Source organism: Micropterus salmoides, unplaced genomic scaffold, assembly GCF_014851395.1.
Source record: "Micropterus salmoides isolate LMB-PRFRI ecotype aquatic unplaced genomic scaffold, ASM1485139v1 Ms_hic_scaffold_5, whole genome shotgun sequence".
NCBI lineage: Eukaryota > Metazoa > Chordata > Actinopteri > Centrarchiformes > Centrarchidae > Micropterus > Micropterus salmoides.
This window is the reverse complement of record NW_024044237.1, coordinates 18,817,856-18,842,018: the sequence shown is the minus strand read 5'-3', so window position 1 is coordinate 18,842,018 and position 24,163 is coordinate 18,817,856. Positions and strand designations below refer to the sequence as shown.

At 41.3% G+C, this 24,163-nt stretch overlaps 1 protein-coding gene across 1 annotated transcript; it reads left to right on the top strand.

The window, feature by feature from the left end:
• Positions 1–773: 773 nt before the first annotated feature.
• On the top strand, positions 774–18,688 carry LOC119888937 (protein diaphanous homolog 1). Its single transcript, XM_038699737.1, has 10 exons — positions 774–900; positions 1,067–1,161; positions 1,698–1,799; positions 2,126–2,365; positions 2,884–3,013; positions 3,185–3,309; positions 3,459–3,623; positions 4,092–4,221; positions 8,184–8,273; positions 16,485–18,688. Exons 1-10 carry the CDS (start codon positions 807–809, stop codon positions 16,670–16,672), a joined length of 1,359 nt encoding a protein of 452 aa, XP_038555665.1. The 5' UTR covers positions 774–806; the 3' UTR covers positions 16,673–18,688.
• Positions 18,689–24,163: the final 5,475 nt, after the last annotated feature.

Genomic DNA, 24,163 nt, shown 5'->3' with positions numbered 1-24,163 from the left:
ATAAAAATTATCAGTTTTATCAATGACATTTTCTCGTTGATCAACTATAGATTCCATAACTAATCATGACATACTGTATTTGTCATGCACTTTCAGATGAATGTGAAATTCAGTGTGAGTGGTTAGATAATGGCAGTAAGCAGTCGTGACATCTAGTTTTCCGCTGACCTTAGATCTCATGTGTACAGTTGGCTGTTATGTGGTCAAACCCATGTGCTTGTTCATCTTTCACTCCTCATTCTCTGCCAGTGCACATTCACCCCTACACGCTGACACATCCTTACAGTCACCATCCTGACCTTGTCAGAAAACGTTAATGTGAAGTGTTTGTCAAGTGTGTGTGTGTGCGATAGACTGTACTGTATATGCATGTGTCTAAGCTGATTGCAAACTTAAAATGCCTTACAGCTAGCAAATGTCCAACCATATTTACCAGGCCCACACACAGCAGGGGGACATCTTTCCCCCAGTCTTGCAGCCATTTCATAGTAGTTCCATCTTACCCAAGGCCACTGATACAATAATCCTAACACCTCCATGACACCATACAGTTGGGGGAGTGGGTGAAAAAAGTAAAGGCTGTGCCAAGTCTGTCAGTTTTTATAGCCATCACACAGGCCCTCTATCCTTTCCTCTATCCACTTCTCTAAATTACTGAACCTACTGATTTTACTACTGTCCTTCTTTGCAACACTATTTCTATGCATATCCATTCATCTTACATTAAGAAAGTTACCAAGAAATGTAATTTCTAACAAAGTCTTCTTTTTCATCTGTCCATTTCTCTATCCACCTCTCCAGCCAAAATGGAGCAGGATGGCGGAGACGAAAAGAAACAGACGCAGAAGAAGAAGGTGAAGGAGCTGAAGATTCTCGACTCTAAGTCTTCACAGAACCTTTGTAAGTCCACAGATGCCCATCTGTTTGTAAGACTAACATTCCTCTTTAAATGCATTTAGTGAACACCACTATTGAAATGCCAACTATAAAGTGTGTTCAACTGAATCCTTATTAGATTTTAGATCGTAGTAATGAAAAGTGCTGGTAATTGTGTTTGCTCATACAGCCATTTTTCTGGGATCGTTCCGTATCCCATATGAAGAGATCAAGAACGCTATCCTGGAGGTTAATGAGAAGATCCTCACAGAGTCCTTGGCTCAGGTACATAGTTCAGATCTTCCTCAGTGTTGGTATATAAGGTTCTGTGTATGCATCCAGTCATGTTTGTATGTCAATATGGGTTCTTTCAGTTTAATGTGTATGTAGCTGTGTGTAGAATCATGAGTCAAGTTAATGAATGGGATAAAAGTGTACTGAGCTTATATTCTTGTGACAGAAAGCCTCTGCCTTGTTGATGTGTTCGTCAGCAGGACATTTTTTATTTTATGTAACCTTTATTTATTGAGTGTCTCTTCAGATCTCTTTTACAAGAGAGACCTAGCCAAAATGGTAACTTAAGATGGGTATTGCGTAGTTACGTAAGAACACATAAACTTCTGGATACTTCACACAGCTCATTAGCTGAACCTGCACACGGATCATCCTTTACAGTGGAATAACCCACAGAAAAAAGTTTCTCTTAAGGGTCAATCAATCTGTCTTTGCTAAAGGAGTAGTTTGGGACACATGTATGTGGCACAAACAAAGTGTCTCCAGATCCTGTTTGTCATGTATGTTTTCCTCTTTTTGCCACAAAGAACCTGATCAAACAACTGCCAGCGCCGGAGCAGCTGAGTGTCCTGGGAGAGATGAAGGATGAATATGATGACTTGGCTGAGTCCGAACAGTTCGGAGTAGTGGTGAGGAAACGTACATACAGAAATGAAGAAGCACATGAATTAGACCATGTTGTTTTTGAAAAATCTGTTGAATTTGTAGCTGACTTGTACATGACCACAAACATTGCAGGGAAATCTGTGAAAATGGCAAATGAGGCATATGGGACATGTTGAAATACTGAGTCATACCGTTGTCACTATGTTAGACACAGAAAATCCTCACCCTGTTACACACAGACTACTTTGTTCAGCTGTGGAATATGTGAGCTTAAACACAATTAAGCACACACACACAATCCATGTGGCAACAAACATATGAATAGGTCTGAACACCCCCCCCCCCCCAGATGTCCAGTGTAAAGCGGCTGACGCCACGGCTTCAGGCCATCCTGTTCAAGCTGCAGTTTGAGGAGCACCTAAACAACATCAAGCCAGACGTGGTGTCTGTGACGGCAGCCTGTGAGGAACTCAGGAAAAGCGAGACATTCTCAAAGCTGCTTGAGATCATCCTCCTTGTTGGGAACTACATGAATGCTGGCTCCCGTAATGGAAAAGCATATGGCTTCTCCATATCATACCTCTGCAAGGTAAAATGAAGTGTAGATATAGTACACAAACACACGCTGAAAACTAAATGAATGCACCAGCTTCTTTGGCTTCACTTCAGTTATTTTCAACACTGAATTATATCTGAACCAGAGTCAATTTCTGGGCCATATTATTTAGTTTTATACAGTTGAGTGACGAGAGGGGTCTACATAAAACATATATAAGTTGAAACATTAGCAACAACATTAGCTTTAGGTATTTAATTTATATAACACAGACATGAACATGTACAAATGGCCCAGTGATTCTGTCATGGGTACAGTGATGCTACGCCAAATTAGTGTAACAACAGTGATGTCTGTATTCATTTTATTGTATTTTTATCAGATTTGTAATGTGGAAATATGGATGCACAGTCAGAAGTGCATAAACATCCATTGACACATCTGTAAACAGAAAAGTGTGAAACACTGACAGCCCATGCAGACATGAAATAACTTTCCATTGATTGCCTTTTCAGTGTGCCCTTTTTTAAATCAATCCTTCTTCCAATCAGCTGCGTGACACCAAATCAGCTGATCTGAAGCAGACCCTGCTCCATTTCCTCGCTGATGTGTGCCAAGAGCAGTATCCCGAAGTCATGAGCTTTCCAGACGAGCTCATCCATGTGGAAAAGGCCAGCAGAGGTACATGGGACACCTAACTGATCTCCATACTTCTCCAGCCCTACATAGTATCATCCATTACAATCCCTCGTTACACATTACATTCATCTTATTGATGCAGTGTGCTATCATATATAGGTGTACCAATGTAGCTGCTCTGCATCATTAATGTTTCCCCTCTGTCTCCTCCAGTGTCTGCAGAGACAGTTCAGAAGAACCTTGAGCAGATGGGCCGTCAGATCAAGAACCTGGAAAAAGATCTGGAAACCTTCCCCCCTCCACAAAGTGACAAGGACCTTTTTGTGGAGAAGATGTCCATATCCTCTTTATTCAGTTACATATTTGAAATATTGATTGCTTTGCCAGAATATTAAAACCATAAACCTTGTCATCCTGAATTATCATTTCTATATATTGTTAAAATACAGAGGCTGTGGTCCGATGTTCCTTAACATTGCGTCTCCACAGTTTTGTGAGTCTCGCCCAAGAGCAGTATGAGAAGCTGGATCTGCTGCATAAGAATATGGAGAAGCAATATAACGACCTGGGAGACTACTTTGTCTTTGACCCGAGAAAGATCTCCATAGAGGAATTCTTTGGCGACATTAACACCTTTAAAAACATGTTCCAGGTGTGTTTATGAGCATGTGAATTAACTAACTGAAGTCTGAACTGTGAAGGGCACAAGTGTGGTTTTCTTAACTAAAACCCTCATATCAAATAGTTTCACATACAAAGACATACGACAGACACACAAGTGGAGTTGAAAAAAATTAAGATGAAAGACAATTGTCAAACTAGAAAGACAAATATTGCTGTACACCTGTGTGTATTGACATAATAATGAATGAGAGTGACTTCATTATATTGTCAGTTTATATATCAACTGTAAATGTGGCGTTTGGGAGGGCAGGAGGTAACTTGTTTTACCAGTTATTGTAGATAACCATTATATCCATCAGATCCGTCATACATCTGTCTGTTTGAATTTTGTTCTAAGGATCACTTTGTTTTCACGCTAGGTTATCCACACCATCACACTAAAACGTAATTAGCATACATGCACTGTCTGATATTTTCTCTTTCTCCCCCCCATCAGCAAGCAGTGAAGGAGAATCAGAAGAGGAAAGAGGCTGAAGAGAAGATCAAGAAGGCCAAACTGGCCAGGGAAAAGGCGGAGAAGGAGAAGGAGGAGAAACTCAAGAACCAGCTGCTTGACATCAACGCAGGTCACAATTGCTGGATCATATATGTTTACCTGCGTGTGACTGAAAGAGAAACAGTCCACCACTCTGTCTGTGTTTCCCTTAGATTCCAGTTGGGGGCAGTCAGAGTCCACGCTTCTGAGGAGTGTGTGTGTGTGTGTGTGTGTGTGTGTGTAGAAGGACCCATCAGTATTTATTGCCCGGAGTTAATCTAATGTAGATGACATGTGTTTTGAAGTAAGCAAGTAATGTGAGGACAAGAAGGATGTACACAATGAACCGCTTGACCTCTTTTCACTTCTCTAGTGAACAGGGGATTTACCTCCACAATAGAGAGCTGATTGAACGCCTAAATCTCTTTAGCACCAAAAACATGTTTCCACTTTTCTGTGAGATGCTGTTATGTGTCACACACACACACAAATTCTCACTCTCTAATCTTCGTATACACACTGTCAAATCCTGACTTGCAGATGCACATTTATGCACAGGCACTTTTTCCCCTTTCTCTCAGACTGTGACCTAGTTTCAGTACATTCCTCCTCTCTCTGGCTCCAGTCGAGTTCTCCTGGGACTCTACAGTTCCACAGTCAAAATCTGCTACAGCCTCAGTGCAGTCTGTGTATATGTGTATGTATGTGTGTTACAACATCACTTCTTGAGAATGTTTGTTTTGCTTTACCTACGGGTTGGAGAACTCTGGTCAAGTGTTTCTGCGCTGTGTGTGTGTGTGTGTGTGTGTGTGTGTAAGCCTAAGAATGTTTATCTATGTGTCTGTTTTGTGAACCTCTTTTACAAAAAGTCTTTCTTGCCTTTCTCCTAGTGCTGCACATTCCAGCTGGCTTCTCCTCTGCTCTCTTTCTTGCTTTTGTTTCATCACTCCCTCTTCTTTTTTCCCCTTACCTCCGCCTGTGTCTGCCATTCATTTAAAGGGCATTATAACCCACAGAAAGCACTGAGGCTCTACTTGCAATATTTTGTCTCTGTGTTGAAAGCAGACATTTTGTGATAGAAAGTAAGGTTGTCAAATTTCATGTTCAGCCTCTAGAGGCATGCGCGAAAGGAACATAATAGTGCTTCAAAGATGAGTGTGTGTATGTGCATTAGTGGGCTAGAGATCATTTACATACAGGTGGCATATTTGACTGCCTCTGTGGCTTGGAGTCATTCAAAACTCCTCAATTTGAATTCAGCCACAGACAAATCTGGCATAGACACACCTGGCCTTTGTTCTGTGTTTGTTTATAACCCTCATACTCTATGGCTATTACACAAAGGTTCTTTTCAGCAGCTACACTTTCACACACTCACATTTGCTTTGTTTCGTTTTTCTCTACTACTCTCCCACCCATGCACTCACATACCCTTACTATCTTTGAGTGTTCCACTTTCTCACTTTCTGTCTCTCTGTAAACATGATATCCCAGTTATTGGTTAAACCCCGGAAGGTCAGTGTGTGTTTGCCATTTGTGGCCTTGTCATTCCTATGTGAGTCAGACAGACAGACGCTCACTCAGTGGAGCCTCACTTTGTTCATGTGCTAAGCATGTGATGGTAACTATTATGAATAATAAGAGTCTTCTGAGACTCTTATTAGATTATTACTTATGTCATCTTTTAATAATGTAATCATTAAGTGCTTTTAATTTGGCTCTATTTGGCTCTTATGAAACATGGAAGTTCAGGATTCAGGGCACCAGACTGCCAAAGTACCTGGATGCCACATTCACTATATGTGCTTTAAGTAGAAGATCTTCTAATTTTCTCCGATAAATACTGTCTACCACTGTGAGGAAAAATCTATCCCTGGTTGTCATACACTCATCTTTGGAAATATGCCAGACAACTTGGCAACTGACTTATTCTTATTTCTACAGCTAGGTGTCAGTACTGTCTGTAAAATATTGTATGAGGCTGTGTGCTGTTTTGTATGTGGCAAAGGGTGTGTGCATGTGTGATTTACACACCCACACTGATGCTGGTATGGGAACTGCCACTAGGAGTGCTCGTGCTCTACACAGCGAGTAAGTGAGAGAGTAGCATGGGGGAGGGGAAGGAAATGCAGAGAGTAGGGCAGCAGATGTTGTCTTGGGGATTAGACTGTGTTGATGTCTCTTAGAAAAGGGGGAATGAGGAGGAGAGCAGAAAAGCACAGGGTAAGCTGGTGGATGAGATAGGATAAGCCTGGGTAGCCTGATGTCTCTCCCCAGGCTGCCGTGAAAGAGGGGCACAATCATGGCACATTAGGAAAACTCTGTCCAACCCACTTGAACACTGTCTTTCTATCTCATACTACTAACTAGTTTCTCTGTTTATATGTCTGTGTTTATTGTTACTTCTGGTTTTTTTCCATTCATCTCCCCACGTCCTATTGTGTGAACATCCTTTAGGGGTACTAATGCTCCACACATGATCCTGTCCTCCCTCTGTGTGTGTGTCAGATAAATGTGTCTGTGTGTGTGTGCATTCAATATAGATCAGATCCAAAAAGGTGTGTTTAAGAGCTCATGATCTAATGCTGTTACACTAATTAATCCGTCTTATGTTCTTACTTGCTTCAGGCAGTACCTTGCTGTGTGTCATGCGCTGTTGTGTGTGTACAGAGTGTTTGTGCTTGTGCTGTTCCCAATCCATACGGTTGTTGTACTGTCTGACTACGCCACCACCACTTTTTGAGGCCATTTCAATATTGATTGTCAATAATAACCCCATTAACCAGATATCTGTTCCACAGAAAGTCATGTGGATTAACAAGAGCACATGATTATCAACAAGGGATTGAACCCAACAAGTGTGTTTCCCCCAATATTATCCCTATTACTAATCATTAAGAAACCAAACATTGTAAAGCTTCACTTTGATAAAGAAGACTCATATATGGCTTTATCTAATAGCCTTACCCTAGGCCACACTTGCAAAGAAATACTAGAGTTCAATGTATTCTATACAGTAACGTCCCTCATTCATTCTAGCTTAGTTCAGAGTTCACTCGGTCAACAGTAAGCCTGTTTCATACAAAACCTGGTCATTGTTTGGCCTCTTGATTGCCTCCAGTACATATTCACAAATAGGTTTGTGTGTCTGTGTGCTTCCGCCAGCGGTTTAAGTCAACCACGTGATTTAGTGTGAGTGGAGATGTGCCAGATGTGTTTCCCCGGAAGGAGAAAAACATGGCCTACATCCTTCTGAACTATCTGTGCAGTTTCAGTACATGGACATTGAGGGGTGTATCTGAGCTATGGAAGGCCTGGGAAGTGTGTGAGAGAGACTTTCTCTGACGTGACAGGCGAGACCACAGGCCATCTGCTTCATGGCTTACTGCAGGATTAAATATATTGTGTGTGTGTGTGCGTGTGTGTGTGAGGTTGGGGGTTGGGGAGGTGAAGACATAAACCTTTAACCCCCCAACCTCACTGCCCCTTTTTTCCAGACCCCTCTGTGTCTCTGTTCAGGTCCAAATATAAATAATTAAAACCATCTGCTTGAGCGCTGAGCTGTGCCACTGAATCCTGCCCACAAAACAATTATTACGACACTCACACACTTATATACATAGCATCATTGCCATGGCCCCCTTCCCTGATTTAAGGGATGGGGGGGGTGTTTGCTATACAGCTGTTTGTGTGCTGTAGAGGTTATCTCCCAGAAAGTCCAGTGTGTAGCCCCTTGCAATGACAGTAGCTGAACTAGGTCACTGCCTATCTGGGTTAATGTTGCTAATTTGCTCACGTGGCTGTGTTGGCGTGTCTAAGAGGAACAGCGATAGGTAGAGGGTTTAGAAAAACCATTAATTACTCATCAGTTCTTGGTAAAGAAAATGTGTATATGTCAGGGTTGTATTGATTTAAAATAACATGATTGTGATAATGGAGTGGTGTGTGTATATGTGTGATATAAATAAAAGTTGAAATGTGACTCCACATATTGATTTAATCCAGTGTTTGTTGATGCATTGCTGATGTTATGTTTTGATGCTGTGTTTACAGAGGGTGATGAAACGGGTATCATGGATGGCCTTTTGGAGGCGCTGCAGTCTGGCGCTGCTTTCAGGAGAAAGAGAGGGCCACGCCAAGCAGGTACTCATTCACAAGCAGACCAGTAAATGTTCACAAAACATGCAGATGTTTCAAAGCATCTTGTATTACTTGATTTACAGACTTCTGTTTCCTTTCACACACCATCTATACTATCCAGAAACATGTGTAGCATATGAGACTCATTTTTTCCATCTCCCTCTTCCTCTCTGTCTCTATGTTTCTGTCAACACACAACAACAGATTTGTGTCCCCCTGTTTCTGTTCCATCTGCCGCATGGCTCAGAGACTGTGGTTTTGGAAGTATGCTTTGGTCATGGTTACGGGGGGGCAAAGGCAAGTCCACCAATGATTGGCATAACAACAAGAGAAGAGGGAGGGTGCTAAGGGTGCATGTGGGCAGCAGGATACTTAGGAGACAGACAACTGGTGAGGGTGTGGTTGTGGAATTGGAAAAGAGGAATATGAATGTAGAGCTGAGGAGGATAAACCAGAGTGTGGGTAGAAAGTTTAAGGAAGTGGGATCAGTGAGTGGGCAACATATTTTAACAACTGGCTAAAGTATGAAGAAAATATGAATTGTTAAAGTCCCCTGCCACACAATAAAGTGTTTTGCTTATTGTTACTTCACTTGGATCCTTGACCTTTACTTTGTAGAATGATGATTGTACATGTATCAGTTTGACACTATAAGGCTGTTTTCAGATTAATCTGCTAAAGAGGAAACATTTGTGTTCACCTTAAATCTGAGTTTAAATAGCCCCATATTGAATTTACACTAGTGTGATGTGAAAACTTAAAACCTCCAGCGCACATACACTGAGAATGGAAGTAGTAGATGCGTTTCTCATGGTTTTATGGCAGGTTTTGAAACCCTAGCTCATTGTTAACATGTACACAAAATATCATTATCATAAAATCTACACTATCTAAATCAGTTTCTCCATTTCATCAAACACTGTTCCCGTCATTACTGTGCCAGACAGAAGTCCTTGTCCTATATGTGAGGACATACTCCTGAGCATAACTCCAGCCTGTATTGATTCATTCAGGTCATGTTATTCACTCTAAGCTCATAGAGGCAGGCCAGTAATCTGGTTAGCTACTTACTCCGCTGTCTGTCCCACTGCCCAATCCAGTTACATTCACTTATTGGAGAAAAGAGTATTTTTCTCTTACTTTTATTTTCTGTTTTTAAACTTGTACATGTAGGACATTATGGGGACAATGAAATGGTAAATGAAAACGAGGCACTGTGAGCTGTTAGGATAGTAACTTTGTAACATGACACCTGGTAGTAGGGAACTTGTGTGTAACCATGTGAGTGGGAAAGTGTCCAGTGCCCATTAACTGAGAGAGAGCCTCTGTGTGTGTGTGTGTGTGTGTGTGCACGTTTGCGCGCATGCTTACATGCACTCATGTGTGGGTTGAGTATTCACACATAACAGAGGCCCGGGAAGAGTGTGTGCAACCCAATACCTCTCTCAATAGAAGCCAGATGTGAAGCGGCGCTCCAGAGTGGAATTGCTTAGAGCACTCTGCAGCATTCTTTATTTTTATCTTTTCTTTCTCTCTCGTTTTTTCTCTCTGTCTTACTTTTCTTTCTTTCTTTCTTTTATCTCTCTCTTTCTTTCTGTCTTTAAGTCAATCACTAAACTAATTTACATAGCCTTTTAGCTCTAATTATGCATAGCTATTAAACAGGGTTCTGACAAGTGGTCCTCAGTGGTCCACTAAGTCACACTGAGAAAATATGTGCAGTAAACTCTCTTTAATCACAAATGGCTCAGGCTCATCACCACTGAACGGACTGTGACAAGATTGAAAGGAGGAAATTGAGAGAGAAGCGACAAAAGGAGCACTGTATGAGAAAAAAGGGGCCCACTTAAGGGGCTCAGTCAGTCACCCATAATACTGTTTGGCCACCTCACATTCATAACAGGAAATACCTTAACATGCGTGTTAGAGAGAGAGAGAGAGAGAGAGAGAGAGAGAGAGAAAAACTCTTGTCTGTGGTAGGAAAGAAAATGAAAATATAGGAGGCTGTATGTATCACATCTCTGCTCACTGCCTCCTTTCTGTCTCCTCTTTTCCTCCTCGTCTTGTCATTTTGGTTTTCCTTTGCCAAAGTTCAGGGTTTTCCGTGGCTGATGTGGAGGGTGTGAAGCCTCGCTGTGGATTTGTTCACTTATGTTTTGAGACTGCTCCTTTCTAGTTAGTTACTTTGTTTCTTAGCCCCGGGAAGAGCCTTAAGTCCTTCAGCTACACTATAGGAGTGTGTCTGTGTGTGTTGGTTGAGTCAGAGGTCTTAATTTAGTGGAGCTGAAGTAGGGGGAGGCACATCCTGACTTTGGCTCAACTGATACATATCTGGCACCACTGGCTCCACAGGCAGCCTGTATCAGCAGGCTAAAACACTATCCAGGTCATGTACGCATGTATTTTTAGTGCTTGCTCCATAATGTGTAATACGACGGGTCAAAAATGTGACTGAGTCATGGAAGGATTTCTGTCAAAATAGATGCATTTGAACAACATGCCACTAGCCCTGAGGCCAGTTGAATCAGTTTCTCATCTTACTCATTTAAATTTTTTGTCCATCCGTGTTTAGTGCTATTACCTGTCCGATGTCACGTAATGTTCATCCTCTGATCTATAATTAAGCAAAATTGCATTGAAACCATACATTAAAACTGGAGTTTCATCCGCCTGATATCCTAACACAGTCACCTTGATATATTAAAAAACAGTGCTTAGGCTAATTACGTCCGCATTTAAGGAAACTGGAGTATTAATCGGGAATAACGTTGGCGTCAAGATGCCTGTTTTCACTTCAGAAATGATAATTCATCTGGAGTATGAATGTTAAGTATAATGAAGCATTACATAAGATTTCCCCCAATTGAGAAAAAGTATGTACTCACCCTAATTACGATTGTGGTTAAGTTCTTTAAGCATGTTCTGGTTATTAGTATAGTAATTATAATAAATAATGAAGAAGATTATCCATTAATGTGGTGGATCTGTCTTGCTGCTCTATCAAATATCTCTTAACTCTGGGTTAGTTAAACATTTAGTATGTTCAGGGAGATTGGTTATTTTTTAATAGAATGCTAATGTGTGCATCAAGCTACTGAAGCATGACAAAGCCCAGACATTGTTTCATCAGAGGGCATCTCACATTACTGTCTGTATTAACATATGTAATGTCTCAAGAGTTAGAATTCAGCTTGTTCATTTGCTCACACTAAAAGATTGTCGTGGGAATGATCAAGCATTTCTGATTACAATCAGCATGTCCCAGATGTGGTCAGAAGCACAGGAGGGCAGGTAAATAAGGACACACCATTCCTCTCACAGCAAAGTGGTAGGTGAAAACTCACTTGGCCGAAGTTGGGCAGCGGTGGCTCAGGATGTGAGCGTGTCATCCACTGAGCAAACACAGATGTGTACATTAGGTTCCATGATAAATTGACATTGACATTTTAAGTCTTTCCATGGCTTTAAGACACCTTCATAATGTGGCCTGTTTTAGCAACAGTGTATATCCATAGATAATACAACACAAAATTGACACATGACACACATCACAGGTACAGACCTTTAAAACTCTTGTTAGCAAAGTCTGAGTAAATCTCATTAACACTGTTTATTTTACATACATTTATGTAAAATAAATAAATTATGGTACATGTGGACTATATTGATTTCTTATCCAAAATGTCCATGACTACCTGAATAGTAAAATTATTAGCTAATAATAGTCCCTTTTTTAACATTTTATCAGAGCTGTTGGGCTAGGCTGTGGGACATCAGACAGTGAACAAAGACAGGCTGAAAAATAACACAAACTGCTACCAACTTTCTGTGACCACCTTAAGTTATGACTTGGAATAACAGTCAAATATATTATGGTCTCCATTACGTGAAGTGTGCCCCTCCTTTCCCCTCCTCTTTCTTTATTCCCCTCACAGCTGGTGACTGCAAACGTCACCAACTTGGTGTTAAAGGACTACTGAGGGCCCATTGAGTGTGTTGCCATGCTCATTGTGTCACAGCAGTATCACTGAATGGAAGGCCACGAGGCTTCAGAGGCTATATACCCCATCACCTTTGACCTGTACCTCAGCTCGCGTATCCTCAGCTGTTTACCCTCTGTCTGTCCCCCCCCCCTCTTTACACACATACAAACAAAACGCAACCACCAGATGCTTGCATGCCAATACAAAGACACACATTGGTGTTTGCGTACCAATACATACACCTAAAAAAGGAATGCTAGGTTCCAGAGGACAGACAGCCTTATATCCTTTCAAGCACTATCACACTCTGGCTCTCTACTTTAGATAGTTATGGTCTGTTTTGTATGAATACAGTCTTGTCAGCTTGGCAACATTAGGCTAATTTGTGTGTGTACGTGTTTAAACAATTTAAGGGCACTCGTGTGTAGAGGAATGACGTTTCTAAACACTCACTATAGGACCCATCTGCTGGGTCATGACCCTTTCCAGAGCAACCCATCACAGTAGCAACAAGTTGACAAAGAACCAGTCACAACAGAAAGACTGAGATAAAGGGGATAGCAACAATAGAGGCACACGCTGGCTCTGCAGAGGCTCTGCTCATACAAAAGAACAAGACAACCCCTACAAAGATCCTTGCTTTCACAGATGTTCTCACAGGAGAGATAATTCAGACCAATAGGAGAGCATTGATCAATCAAGCCATTGCTGATGCAGTGGTGATGTCACATGCATACTTAACACCCACTGAAACAATACAGACCAGAAAGCCACAGATGTGCACCAGTTGAGCTTGCGCATCAATACTAACCCACAGACACAAGCCAGTAGTGGTGCTAGATGACGTTACTCTTTCCCACAGTCCTCTAGTGTAGAGCAGGAGTGTGATACGCAGTGTGGCCTGAGGAGGGTGATATAAGTCCCTGCTAAGTTGGAGACACTGATGTAGGTTCAGCCTGCATCTGCAAATATTCCATCGTGCTAGTCGTGGCACTGTTACCATGTTGTCATGTGGCTGTGGCTTTGCTGCAGCTGCTCTACTGACAATAAACCAAGAGCATAAAGATGGCTTCTTCCTTCCTTACACCATGCAGATCTCCCCTTCATTAAGGTGCACGGTAGGCAAGATGTGGGTATTCAGAGCTATTTCTCGTTACCTTCTGGTCCCAGCCTGCCCTCTGCTAGCTTGTCTGCAAATTATCTCCTCTCATAAGGGCAGCAGTCACATACAGTACAACAAAGCGTTCTTTCCCTCATTAGGTAGTCATTATTGCATCTCCTGGAGTGTAATGTGTTACAGATGATCTTTTCACCACACTCTTTGTGCCTCTGATCGCCCCTCAGTGTGCATTCAGTCTCACTCCCACCAGTAAACAGACCTAAACAGTCTTTGTTGTGAGTCCTGACGTCTCATTTCCTACTGCTGCACACACCAGGCTTCATGCCAAGTGCATGGATCGTTTAGTCAACATCACAGGAAATTCTCAGCATGTGGGTCATATCCAAAAACTTGCTATGTTTGAAGTGCCACGTGTTAAAGGGTTACTCCAGCGATTTTTGTTCTACTTTTGCAGTACCACAAGTGTTTTGTGTTTATTGTCCCCAATAAATGCACTATTTACTCCTATTAGGGGCAGCACTAGCTCAGTCCGTGGGAATTTGACTTGGGAACCAGAAGGTCACTGGTTCGAGTGTGCATCACCCTATCAGTCATGTGGAGTGTGGATGGGTAGCTGGAGAGGTACCTCCTGGGCAGTGCTGAAAGTGCCGTTGAGCAAGTCCCTGAACCCCCAACTGTTCAGAGCGCCTGACTACATGGCAGCTCTCTCACTCTGAAATCTCTCCATGTGTTAATGCACGTGTATAGATCCTGTTTGTCCGTGTGTGTGTATTTTGGACCTCTGTGAATGATGGTGGTGGTGATAATAATAACAATAACAACAGAGTGAAACAATTGAATTTCCACTAGCAGGATTAATAAAGTATGTTGTCTTCTTTTCTTCAACTTTTTCTACTTCTTCTACTTGTACTTATTGTTCTTATTATTCCATTTTAATTATGGTAACTTTAAACTAAAGTTTTAGAAAAACTAGTTTCCATTTTTAAGGAAAGTGTGTATATATAACTACTGACCTGTTTTCAAAGATTTAGATATATAGAATATGGCCAGCCTCTTCTTTTAAGCCCCTTTCATATTTGATGTGTTATCTATGTAATGTGATAAATGTTGAAACTAACTTGATATGCTTATTTAATACTGCCTATCAGGTGATGACATTTGCTCCTGAGGACGTTTGTTCATGTATTTTAATTATGTTTAAATATAGAGAAAATCATCTGAGAATTTTCCTATCAGGTTTCTGTCTAACTTCATCTTTTTCCCATGCTGCTTCCAATGCAACAACCCTCTGATCCTGACTCTTATCCCTCTCTCCATTCCTTCTCTCTGTCTTCTCTCTGAAGAGGGAGTGGAGGAGGATGAGAGAGGAGAGGAGCTGGGTTGACAGCCTTTGAAGAGCTTTCCTCTGCGGGTTTGATTTTTTTAGGACAGGCTCGACACAGTATACGTACACACAGAATAACTCCCACACTGACGCACACTCTTTCTCTCGGTTTATGGGCCATTTGCATAATTTCTAATTAGTTAGTTTATGAGTAAGGGAGAGGCTTGGAAAGGGACGGAAATAGATATGGTAGGATGAATGTGAGAGTAGACTGAAAAAGAGATGAAGTGTTCCACGTGTTTCTAAGAGATGAAGAGTGATCTGTGTCTCTCTCCAAGAAAGTATGTGAGGTGATAATTTGACACCCCAACTGTCTGATCAGTCCAGCTGAGCCTCTCACATAAAGAAGACAAGTCAACTGTGAACATGACTCTAAATCCTTCCCCTCCTCTTTCTCCACAGACTCAATTGTGTCTTTGTCACAGCTAGTTCTGGAGACCTGTTCGGTAACTTTTTTTTTGTGTGTGTTTTTTGTTTTTTTTTGTTTTTTTCTGAGAACCATGTGTCAAAACTTTAGTTTGTGTTACCATGGTTCATTTGCATGTGTATTTCTGTGGTTGTGTATCATGACGACCTGTTTTTTTTTTCTAATCAGTATCACAGGAACACATTACATTGATGTGTGTGCTTGTAACAAATGTCGTGTACTGATGCTAACTTTTTACTTGCCTCTTTTGCCTGAGGAGGGAAGCGTTCTAAACATAAAAGGCATACAATAACAGCAAACACAATCTCCCACTGACCTATATAATTCAAAATGGCCGCTGCTGCACAGCTGTCCTCCCACACAGGAGAATGAAGAGTAGTAAAGGATAGAGGGAGGGAATGAGAGATAAAGGCAAGGCTGGTGTGTGTGTGCGTGCGTGCGTGCGTGCGTGTGTGTGTGTGTGGGAGGAGGGGAAATAACAGAGTAAGCAGGTAGAAGAATAAAAACCTCAGGGCACAATCTGTCACATTCGCTGTGTTTCTCTTTCCGTCCCTGTGCATCTCTACTCTTTTTTCCCTGCATCCACTATTTATCTGTGGTCCTTTTTACTACTAGTCATTCCTTACGTTCCTCCTCTCACTCAGTCTCTCCATCCATGTCCATCTCATTTTCATTCATCCCTGCCTCTTTAATCTTCCCACCGCATGAATCATCCTGCTCCCCATGGTGTCTCATCCTTCCGTCCTCTGTTACCCTTTCCTTCCCTCCTTGCTTTTACTCCTTCATCTCAGTCCCACTTCCTCTTCCTTTAAATGTCCCTTATTCCTCGTCTCTCTTTCCATCATCCTTTCCACCTTGTCAGGATCAAGTTGAGTCTAATCTGACATTAGCAGTGAGTTGCTCCAGATGTCACACTAATCCACACCGTTAAGCCGTTTGTGTGTCATGGTAATGCACGTGTGTGTGTGTGTGTGTGTACATTGGAAAGAATGGGAGCATCCATTTTGTGTTTTATCACTCAAAACACAAGCTGGTGATGCTCTTGGAGGCAAATACTTGTTGCTGTCAGCGTGGTAACTAAATGAACTGGTTGTCTCTATTCATTTGCAGTGAACAATGTTAAATATCCTGGCTGCTGGTGTGGTGTTGTATGGCTAACTGACATGTTCTACATCCAATTTGTCACTTCGTGGCATGCACTGAAATATCTGCATGGACTTGTGATGATATAAACATGACACCTAGTTTCTTATTTCTTTATTTGTTCACCTCATTCACTCGGTTTCTTTGTCTTTCCCAGCCAACCACAGACGAGCTGGTCATGCAGTGACCAACATCCTGGCCAAAGAGCTGATGCAGGAAGACACGCCTTCATTCAGCAAAGTGCCCACTAAGAAGAAAAAGACAGAGGAGAAGGACGAGCCTGATCTAGGAGGAGCAGAGTCACTAGAGGAGTTACTGGAGGCTGCCACCCCTCGGTCCCATTAGGCAACCGGGGCAAGAGGTTTTTTTACTCAGAGGTCAGTGATATCCAAACACAGATGTATTTCGTAGCCATTCCAGGGGCCAATATCAATCCGAGATTACTTTACTGAAAAAAAAGGCAGAGACTCTCTGACCTTTGTCTTAACAGGACCATCATCATTAGGGTAGCATTGACTGCGTCTTCAAGGAGGACAGGGAGAGGCAGAGGATGAGGTCTGGGCTCTCATTTCAGCCATGACCCCTCGATGTCCCTCATCAACCTTTGGATCTTTGCCAATGTCATTATTAAGATTTAACTGCTTTCTTTTGCATGTGCACATATCTGTTCATGTATTTGGTTTTCTACATCACTTGAGTCACCTGTTATTCATTAAAGGGCATCTTGAGCAACTTTAAAGGCTTACTCAGGAGGGATCCACACTTCTTTTTTTTGTTGTTTGCGGTTATTTCCAAATCTTAAATTTAGACTGGGAATGTCTGGAATTTAGCATATCCTGCAGGTGCTTCAGAGTTTTCTCTGGATGTTCCAGGCCAAGACCACTTTGCGCTTTTTCACATTGTCTTTTTTTTAATCTATGAAACATATTGCTTTGTAATTGTCTGATATACTGTATGTTACTGTTTGTAAATGTTAATCATTTTGCTGTATTATTGAAAAACGTGCCAACCAATTGAAATCCAGTCTTTTCATTTCACTCCCAGATTTTGTCCAGTCACAGTTTGCACTGGCCTTGTGTGTGCAACATCACCTGGTAGTTTCACTGTATTTAGCTTTACTGAGAAGGGATTTAGTTCACTGGTGTGCATTCACAAGCTAAGCCATGTTACCACATGTGCCCACCACAGTTATATGAAGAAAGTCTGCTTACATACGTGAACATTCCCATAAACCCCAGAGGGAATAGAGTTACATTGGAGGAGAAAGTTCCTCCACAGTTAGTTATACCATAAAACTTAAAGGGGTGTTTCCATATAAAAAATACCTAGCCTGAGCAGTGTACATGCCTGTGTGCATATATATAAATAAATAATATCTAAGTGTGTGACGCTACCTATATTTAGTTTTGTGCGCATACATCAACTTCTTATATGTTTGTGCTTGTAGGTTTGAGTTTGTGCGTGTATGTTGCCATCTGTAATTACTGCATGGTACCGACCATGCTGTCATAAATGCTAGGTTTCATAAACAGCTTTGTGGTCTTGCTGCCGACGATATAGCACTGGAAAAATGCCCCAAAACTGCAGAGACAAGTAAGTGTGTGTTCAGTTATCTGTGTGTGTGTGTGTGTGTGTGTGTGTGTGTGTGTGTGTGTGTGTGTGTCTGTGTTCACCCATTTTCCCTCCCACTGAACTGCAGCAATTCCTGAATGTCTGGCCTTGCTCTTATTTGTATTCAGTAGCCATCAGCATACATGTTGCCATGATGTTGTGCTGTAATATCTGACAGGAATCCTGCCCGGTGATGTCAGCTGCTCCATGCAATATTTATTCCTATGCAAATACAATACTGTAGCCATCCCCAGCATGTAGTTACTATTCTTTATTAATCCACTGATTCAAGATTAGTGCTTCATATAGCTGGTGATTGAGAAAATTTTCATTTTAATCCAGTAACAGAATAATTAGGTGCAAATACTGCTGCGTGTGCTGTCAAGCACAACATATATCATAGACCAACTGCTGTTGAATGTTACACGATATTCTGCCCATCTCTTCAGGTGGACCGTGCCAGGTGATTCTGTGAGATACTAAAAATGGTTTTCAACTTTAAGGAGAAAGATTATAAAAGGATATCAAAACATCACTGGAATATTTTTTGTTTTCTAATTCGAGTCATTCCTTTTGTTAAGTAATTTTTTAAAGAGATTATTTTCTATGTGAATTTTTATGGTTGATTATTTTAATGTATTTGAATGGAGACATTTTGTTTTTTTGGTGATTGCTCTATGTATACAGAATAATGCACATAGTCAATCTGTTTGCTACACAGAACTATTAAAAATGTCTTAATTAATTTAATGATGTGACTGGCTCATTCTTTAGTCATGTCAGATTATATGTAACATGTTAAAAGTGTGAATGTGGTCAAATTTTAGTGTGTGTGTGATTTCTTGCTCCGTTGTATTCCTGTGTGTTTGCCAAAGTGAATTCCTTTGGTAGCACATTTCTCCCTACATCTTGCTTGCTCTTGTCCCTCCCTCTCATGTAGACACGTTGTGCAGTAAAACACCAGATAGTTTCTGCCTCTGTAAAACTCACATTTTATTGCCAAAAGACAGCAGAAGAATGAATAAACAGTGGATTTAGTTATTTTTACAGACAAATTCCAGGCTTTTCCATGGCTCCAGAGTTTCCAGATACATTTCCAACACTGATTACCAGTGTTCAGCACGATCCCTCATGTTAGACAGTTGACGCCCTAGGTTGTTTTCTCATCATTTGTGTCCCCGCTCCCTTTCTCTTCCAACCCTTCCGTCACCGTCACTAATACGGTATGACAACGTCCTCCTTCGCTCCAGTATCTCTTCCGCTTCCACTTCCGTCACTAGCATCTAAACTGACCGTGAAACTCCCAAAACACAGAAACTGTTCACCTTTTTTAGTTCATATTGATGTTTGTGTCAGTAAGCCTAAGGAATAAAATGGTTAAGTGAGGCCAGAGTGTTGAGATTTCCTGCAACTTTTAGAGTGATGCTAGCCCACTTTAGATGTTGTGACAGAGCACCCAGTTCACTCTGAGGAAACACACCTTCGTCTTCCATCTCACCATCTTGGACCTCTGTGTGCTCTCAGAGAGTAGATTAAACTGTCTGAATTCATGACTTGGTCAGCCTAGCCAGCACTGGCCTGCTCTGTGAATGTCCTGCTGTGTCATACCAGATACTCAAAATAGCTGGAGAAGTTTCCCAGGCCTCAGCTTTGTTCTGTCAGGTGAGTTGATCTTTTCTTTCCTTCCACATCTCGTGAATCATTGACAATTTCTGACAAGATATATACTCACTGACTGCAGCTTGTATAGACTGAAATGTTCTGTTTTTTATTTAAAACAAACAGACAAAAGCATCAACTATGTCCTTTGTTCTCTGGCCAGACTGTTAAGTTAAATCCCCCAGAAAAGTGAAGTCAAATTTGCACTCCTTTGCTCTGTGTACAGGCCAGTCTGTGGTAGTGAAAATCAGAATCATTTTATTGCCAGGTATGTGTACACATACGAGGAATTTTACTCTGGATTGTACATTGCTCACGATGTGCTTACTCATACAAAAATAAAATAAAATCAGACACAGACTTCAGTGTCGTCAACAACCAATATACACACTGTGAACAAAAACAATATAGACATATTGACAAATGGTGCAGTGAGCAGAGTGAAAAGGATGCAGTAGTATGTACATGTCGGAGGTGGATGTGATATACAGGTACATATACATGCATACATATACACAGTGCAATGAAGCATAGTGCAAAGGATGCTGGAATAAATAAATATTTTGTGCAGAGGTAATGACTTAAGGTATGTGGATTTGATATACAGTATCTACAATATAACCGTATGAACAGCACTGAAATAGAGAACGGTGAATAAATAATAAATGTTGGCCAGTAAACAGGTGGCTGATTAGAGGCAGAGTTACTGGGTTATTGCACAAGAATTGCTCCTGACACCATCAGTCAAAAATCAGCTGTTCATCAGAGTGATGGTTTGTGGGAAGAAACTGTTCCTGAGTCTGTTGGTTTTGGCGTACAGTGCTCTGTAGCACCTACCAGAGGGGAGAAGCTGGAACAGATTGTGTCCGGGGTGAGATGGATCTGCAGTGATGTTTCCTGCCCGTTTCCTGACTCTGGAAATGTTTAAGTCCTGAATGGAGGGCAGGTTGGCACCGACAATCTTTTCTGCAGTCCAGACTGTCCGTTGTAGTCTGTCCCTGTCCTTTTTGGTGGCAGATCCAAACCAGACAATGATGGACGTACAGAGGACAAACTGGATGATAGCTATGTAGAAGTGGATCAGCAGGTCCTTAGGCAGGTTGAGCTTCCTGAGCTGGCGCAGGAAGTACATCCTCTGCTGGGCCTTCTTGATGATGGTTGGGCTCCCACTTTAGGTCCTGGGAAATAGTGGATCCAAGAAACCAGAAGGATTCCACAGCAGACACAGGGCTGTTGAGTATGGTGATGGGGGACAGAGTGGGTGGGCTCTTCCTGAAGTCCACAATCCTCTCCACAGTTTTGAGCGTGTTAAGCTCCAGGTTGTCCCGGATGAGGCCAATAACCGTTAGACCAGATGAGGTCTCCTGAGGTGCAGTTGTTGGTGTAGAGGGAGAAGAGCACTGGGGAGAGCACACACCCCAGGGAAAGCTGAATGAAGCGCTCACACTCTGGATAATCTAATAAACATGAGGGTTTCATTCCAAACCTCTAAGCACGCCTACCTGAAGTTCACAGTTCAGTGTGTAATAATGTAGTAATATTAAATGTGACTAGTTTCTAATTTCAAGAACAATCCACAGTTGTGTTCTCAGGCCAGCAATGATTTTAGCATATTTGAACATTGTTTTAGTGCATAGATTTAGCTTCCTCCTCATTTTAAATGGAGCATTTATTTGTATTATCTTGTCTGACGTTATGGAGAGTTTGAGGAAATAATGACTTCTGTTTTTGGAAGTCATTTTGTGTCAAACTATCCATATCCATATCCATTTCCCACCAGCCTTTCTGTGCGCTGTGAATAAAGGCCTCTGCTCTTTACTGAACCTGAGCATCCTTTCAGCTCATTAACTGCCTTGTTAATTTAAGCATAAAGCCCTGACTTCCTTTCATCATTTACAATTGTTGTTTGAACACACACACGTAGGCCAAAGGACATTAATGAATGAAACACAAAGAAACTGGTGAATCAAGATGTCTGTGCATCATTTCTTTGTAGACTGTATAGTGTTATCCACATAAGGGTTGGAGGTTTGTGTATCTCTGGGTGGTAGAACTGTACAGGGGATGTCCTTGTTGTAGAATGGAAGAAGATTCATTCTTTTGATAAGTGCAGCTCAACAAATATTAGTAATAATAGCAAATAAGCATAAAACCTTTTAAATTACATTTTCCTGAAAACATATTTAAATCTGTGCATACACATTAGGCTATTTCATGTGTTAAATAGCTGCTTTGACAAAGTTGAAATATACCTTTAAAGTAAAGTAAGTGGGTTTATCCCTAAATCATTATGGCACACTGAGGACTTTTAGAGCATAAAACATGCTTTGCCTTCACTTCAAATCACATGTATTTCATAATATTTGCCTACAAGGCTTTAATTATGTTTTAAGGTAAACGGATATATTATTTTAACCTTATGTGTACTACTTTTATCAAAATGACTACAAAACACCCATGAATGTTACTGCCTTAGATATTTCAAGATTTTATTGCAGGCACTTCTCTGAAATAACCCCAGGTGTTTTATTTACCATTAAGAGAACCAAATATACACATAAATAATGTGTGATGACACCAGCCAGTAAACCCGCATTGTCAGCAGTTTAAATGACACAATAATTTAATTTCTGGTCATTCATATAGGCAATTGCAAATTTTGCCCTTTTTTAATTACACTTAATTTGCAGCAAAACTCTGTCTAGTACATCACAGGAAATGTAGGAATGTTCACCATAGTTTATACATCCACATGCAGGTTCATGTTTTGTTTTCTTTTAACTTGTTGACACAGTTGTTGTATAAAGTTTTCTCTTCGTTACTCCTTCTCTCTTCACTCAGCGTCACCCTCCGTTTAAAGAGGAACTTACATGAGATAACATAAAGCTTTTGATCATATGCCAACTGTGGATCATATGATTTGCTTCTAAATGAAGGGATTCAGGAGGCTTTTAAAATCAAGGTTTTAACAAACAGATGAGTTTTATTGTTACACAATAAAAAGGAAACGGTATCATAAAGGGGTATCTTCTTAAATCTGAAGAAGAGCGCTCATGTGACTTCAAGAGTTTGGGAAAGTGGGAGGGAGAGGGTGGGAGTTGCAATTAAAAACAGTGGGGAGGTTTGAGAATGAATGAAATCAACATATAGTAGAGCAGATGAAAGAGGTTTGGGGAACGAAACAGTGAGTAGATGGGAAGGAAGTCTGGCGATGATGAAGTGATTAGCTGACAAAAGTGGAGTTCTCTGGATTAAAAAGCTGTAGACTTTGTTTACTCCAACAGCACTGTGAGAGCTTCTCAGAATAGAAAACCTTCGTGCGTGCGTCTGCGTGAGTTTGTTTAGCACATTTGCTCCATTGAGTAGATGTAGCCTATGGGTGTGTCTGAATGTGTGTTTATAGTCCGTTACACTCATGCTTGTGTTTACACACCACACGTGGCTGTGTAACAATGTGAGCACATCCTGTTCATGTTTGCCACAGGCAACTGTAAGAAGAGAGAAAGCCAACTCTGTTTCTGTATTTTAAGTTTTATTGCACAGAAGAGTTAAGCAAGACAGGACAAAGTTATCTGACACAATAGATTGAGAGGCTTGTCATCATAGTCAATGACCGTTCTTCAGTATGTCTATTAAAGGTCCTTATTATGACTGATTAGACCCCAATAAACTATGTTGTGTCATCCTGCTGGCAGTGTTTCTGCAGAGCCATATCTAAACATTTTCCCCACCATGAGGGTGACGTTTTTAGTAGTTTTTAGTGAAATGTTTGGATAAACTATTAGATGGATTGCCATGCATTTTGACATTTCACCACGAAAAACACATTCATATTCTTTTTAGGACTTATCATTAAAAATAATCCCCTGACTTTTCATGAAGCATCATCATCAGGTTAACATTTAAATCTGTCAACTTTCGGGGTTTTTGACCAATTGCCTGCAAGACTAGTGGCATTCCCAGAAGCGATTTTTTATTTTTTTTTTGATAGTTGTGGGTTTGATCATGTTAAGGTCAGGTCAAGGATATAGGACAAATTGTGGTGGGATCTATAATGATGTCTCATTACTATGAGTTTCAGGTCCTCCTGATTCCCAGACTTCCTCAGTCTCTTGTTGTGACATTCAGGGGAGTCGGGGGAGATTTGTATGCGTGTGTGCGCGCGCGTGTGTGCGCGCGTGTGTGTGTATGTCGCTGCCCTTATATGCGTGAAGGGGGATTGCTGGAAAAAGAAAAGGTCTGAACAAAGAAAGGGGGCAGTATAATTGGCTTCAGCACTGCCAGACGACACAATGACACGGCCATTGATAGTGGAATGAGTTCCCGGGAGCAGTGGACCAATGGACGAGCAGGAGTCTGTTTTTCACAGCCTCTGATTGGCTGGCCGAGGGAGGCTGTCGGTCTCCAGGTAGCAAAGTGAACCTCGGAGCAGATCTGCCACCCCTCCACCTCCTGGAGGATAGATGAAGGGAGGGAGGGAGTGTTAGATGTGGAAGAGGAGATATGACCTCGGCTTTGGAGAGAAGAAAACAATGAATTTACATGAACTCGACATATCATCTATTA

Excerpts from the sequence above, each read along its gene's own strand:
- LOC119888937 (XM_038699737.1), top strand. The coding sequence starts at position 807 with ATGGAGCAGGATGGCGGAGACGAAAAGAAACAGACGCAGAAGAAGAAG. Across the intron at positions 1,162-1,697 it reads TCACAGAGTCCTTGGCTCAG|AACCTGATCAAACAACTGCC; the intron begins GTACATAGTTCA and ends TTTGCCACAAAG. Across the intron at positions 8,274-16,484 it reads GAGAGGGCCACGCCAAGCAG|CCAACCACAGACGAGCTGGT; the intron begins GTACTCATTCAC and ends TGTCTTTCCCAG.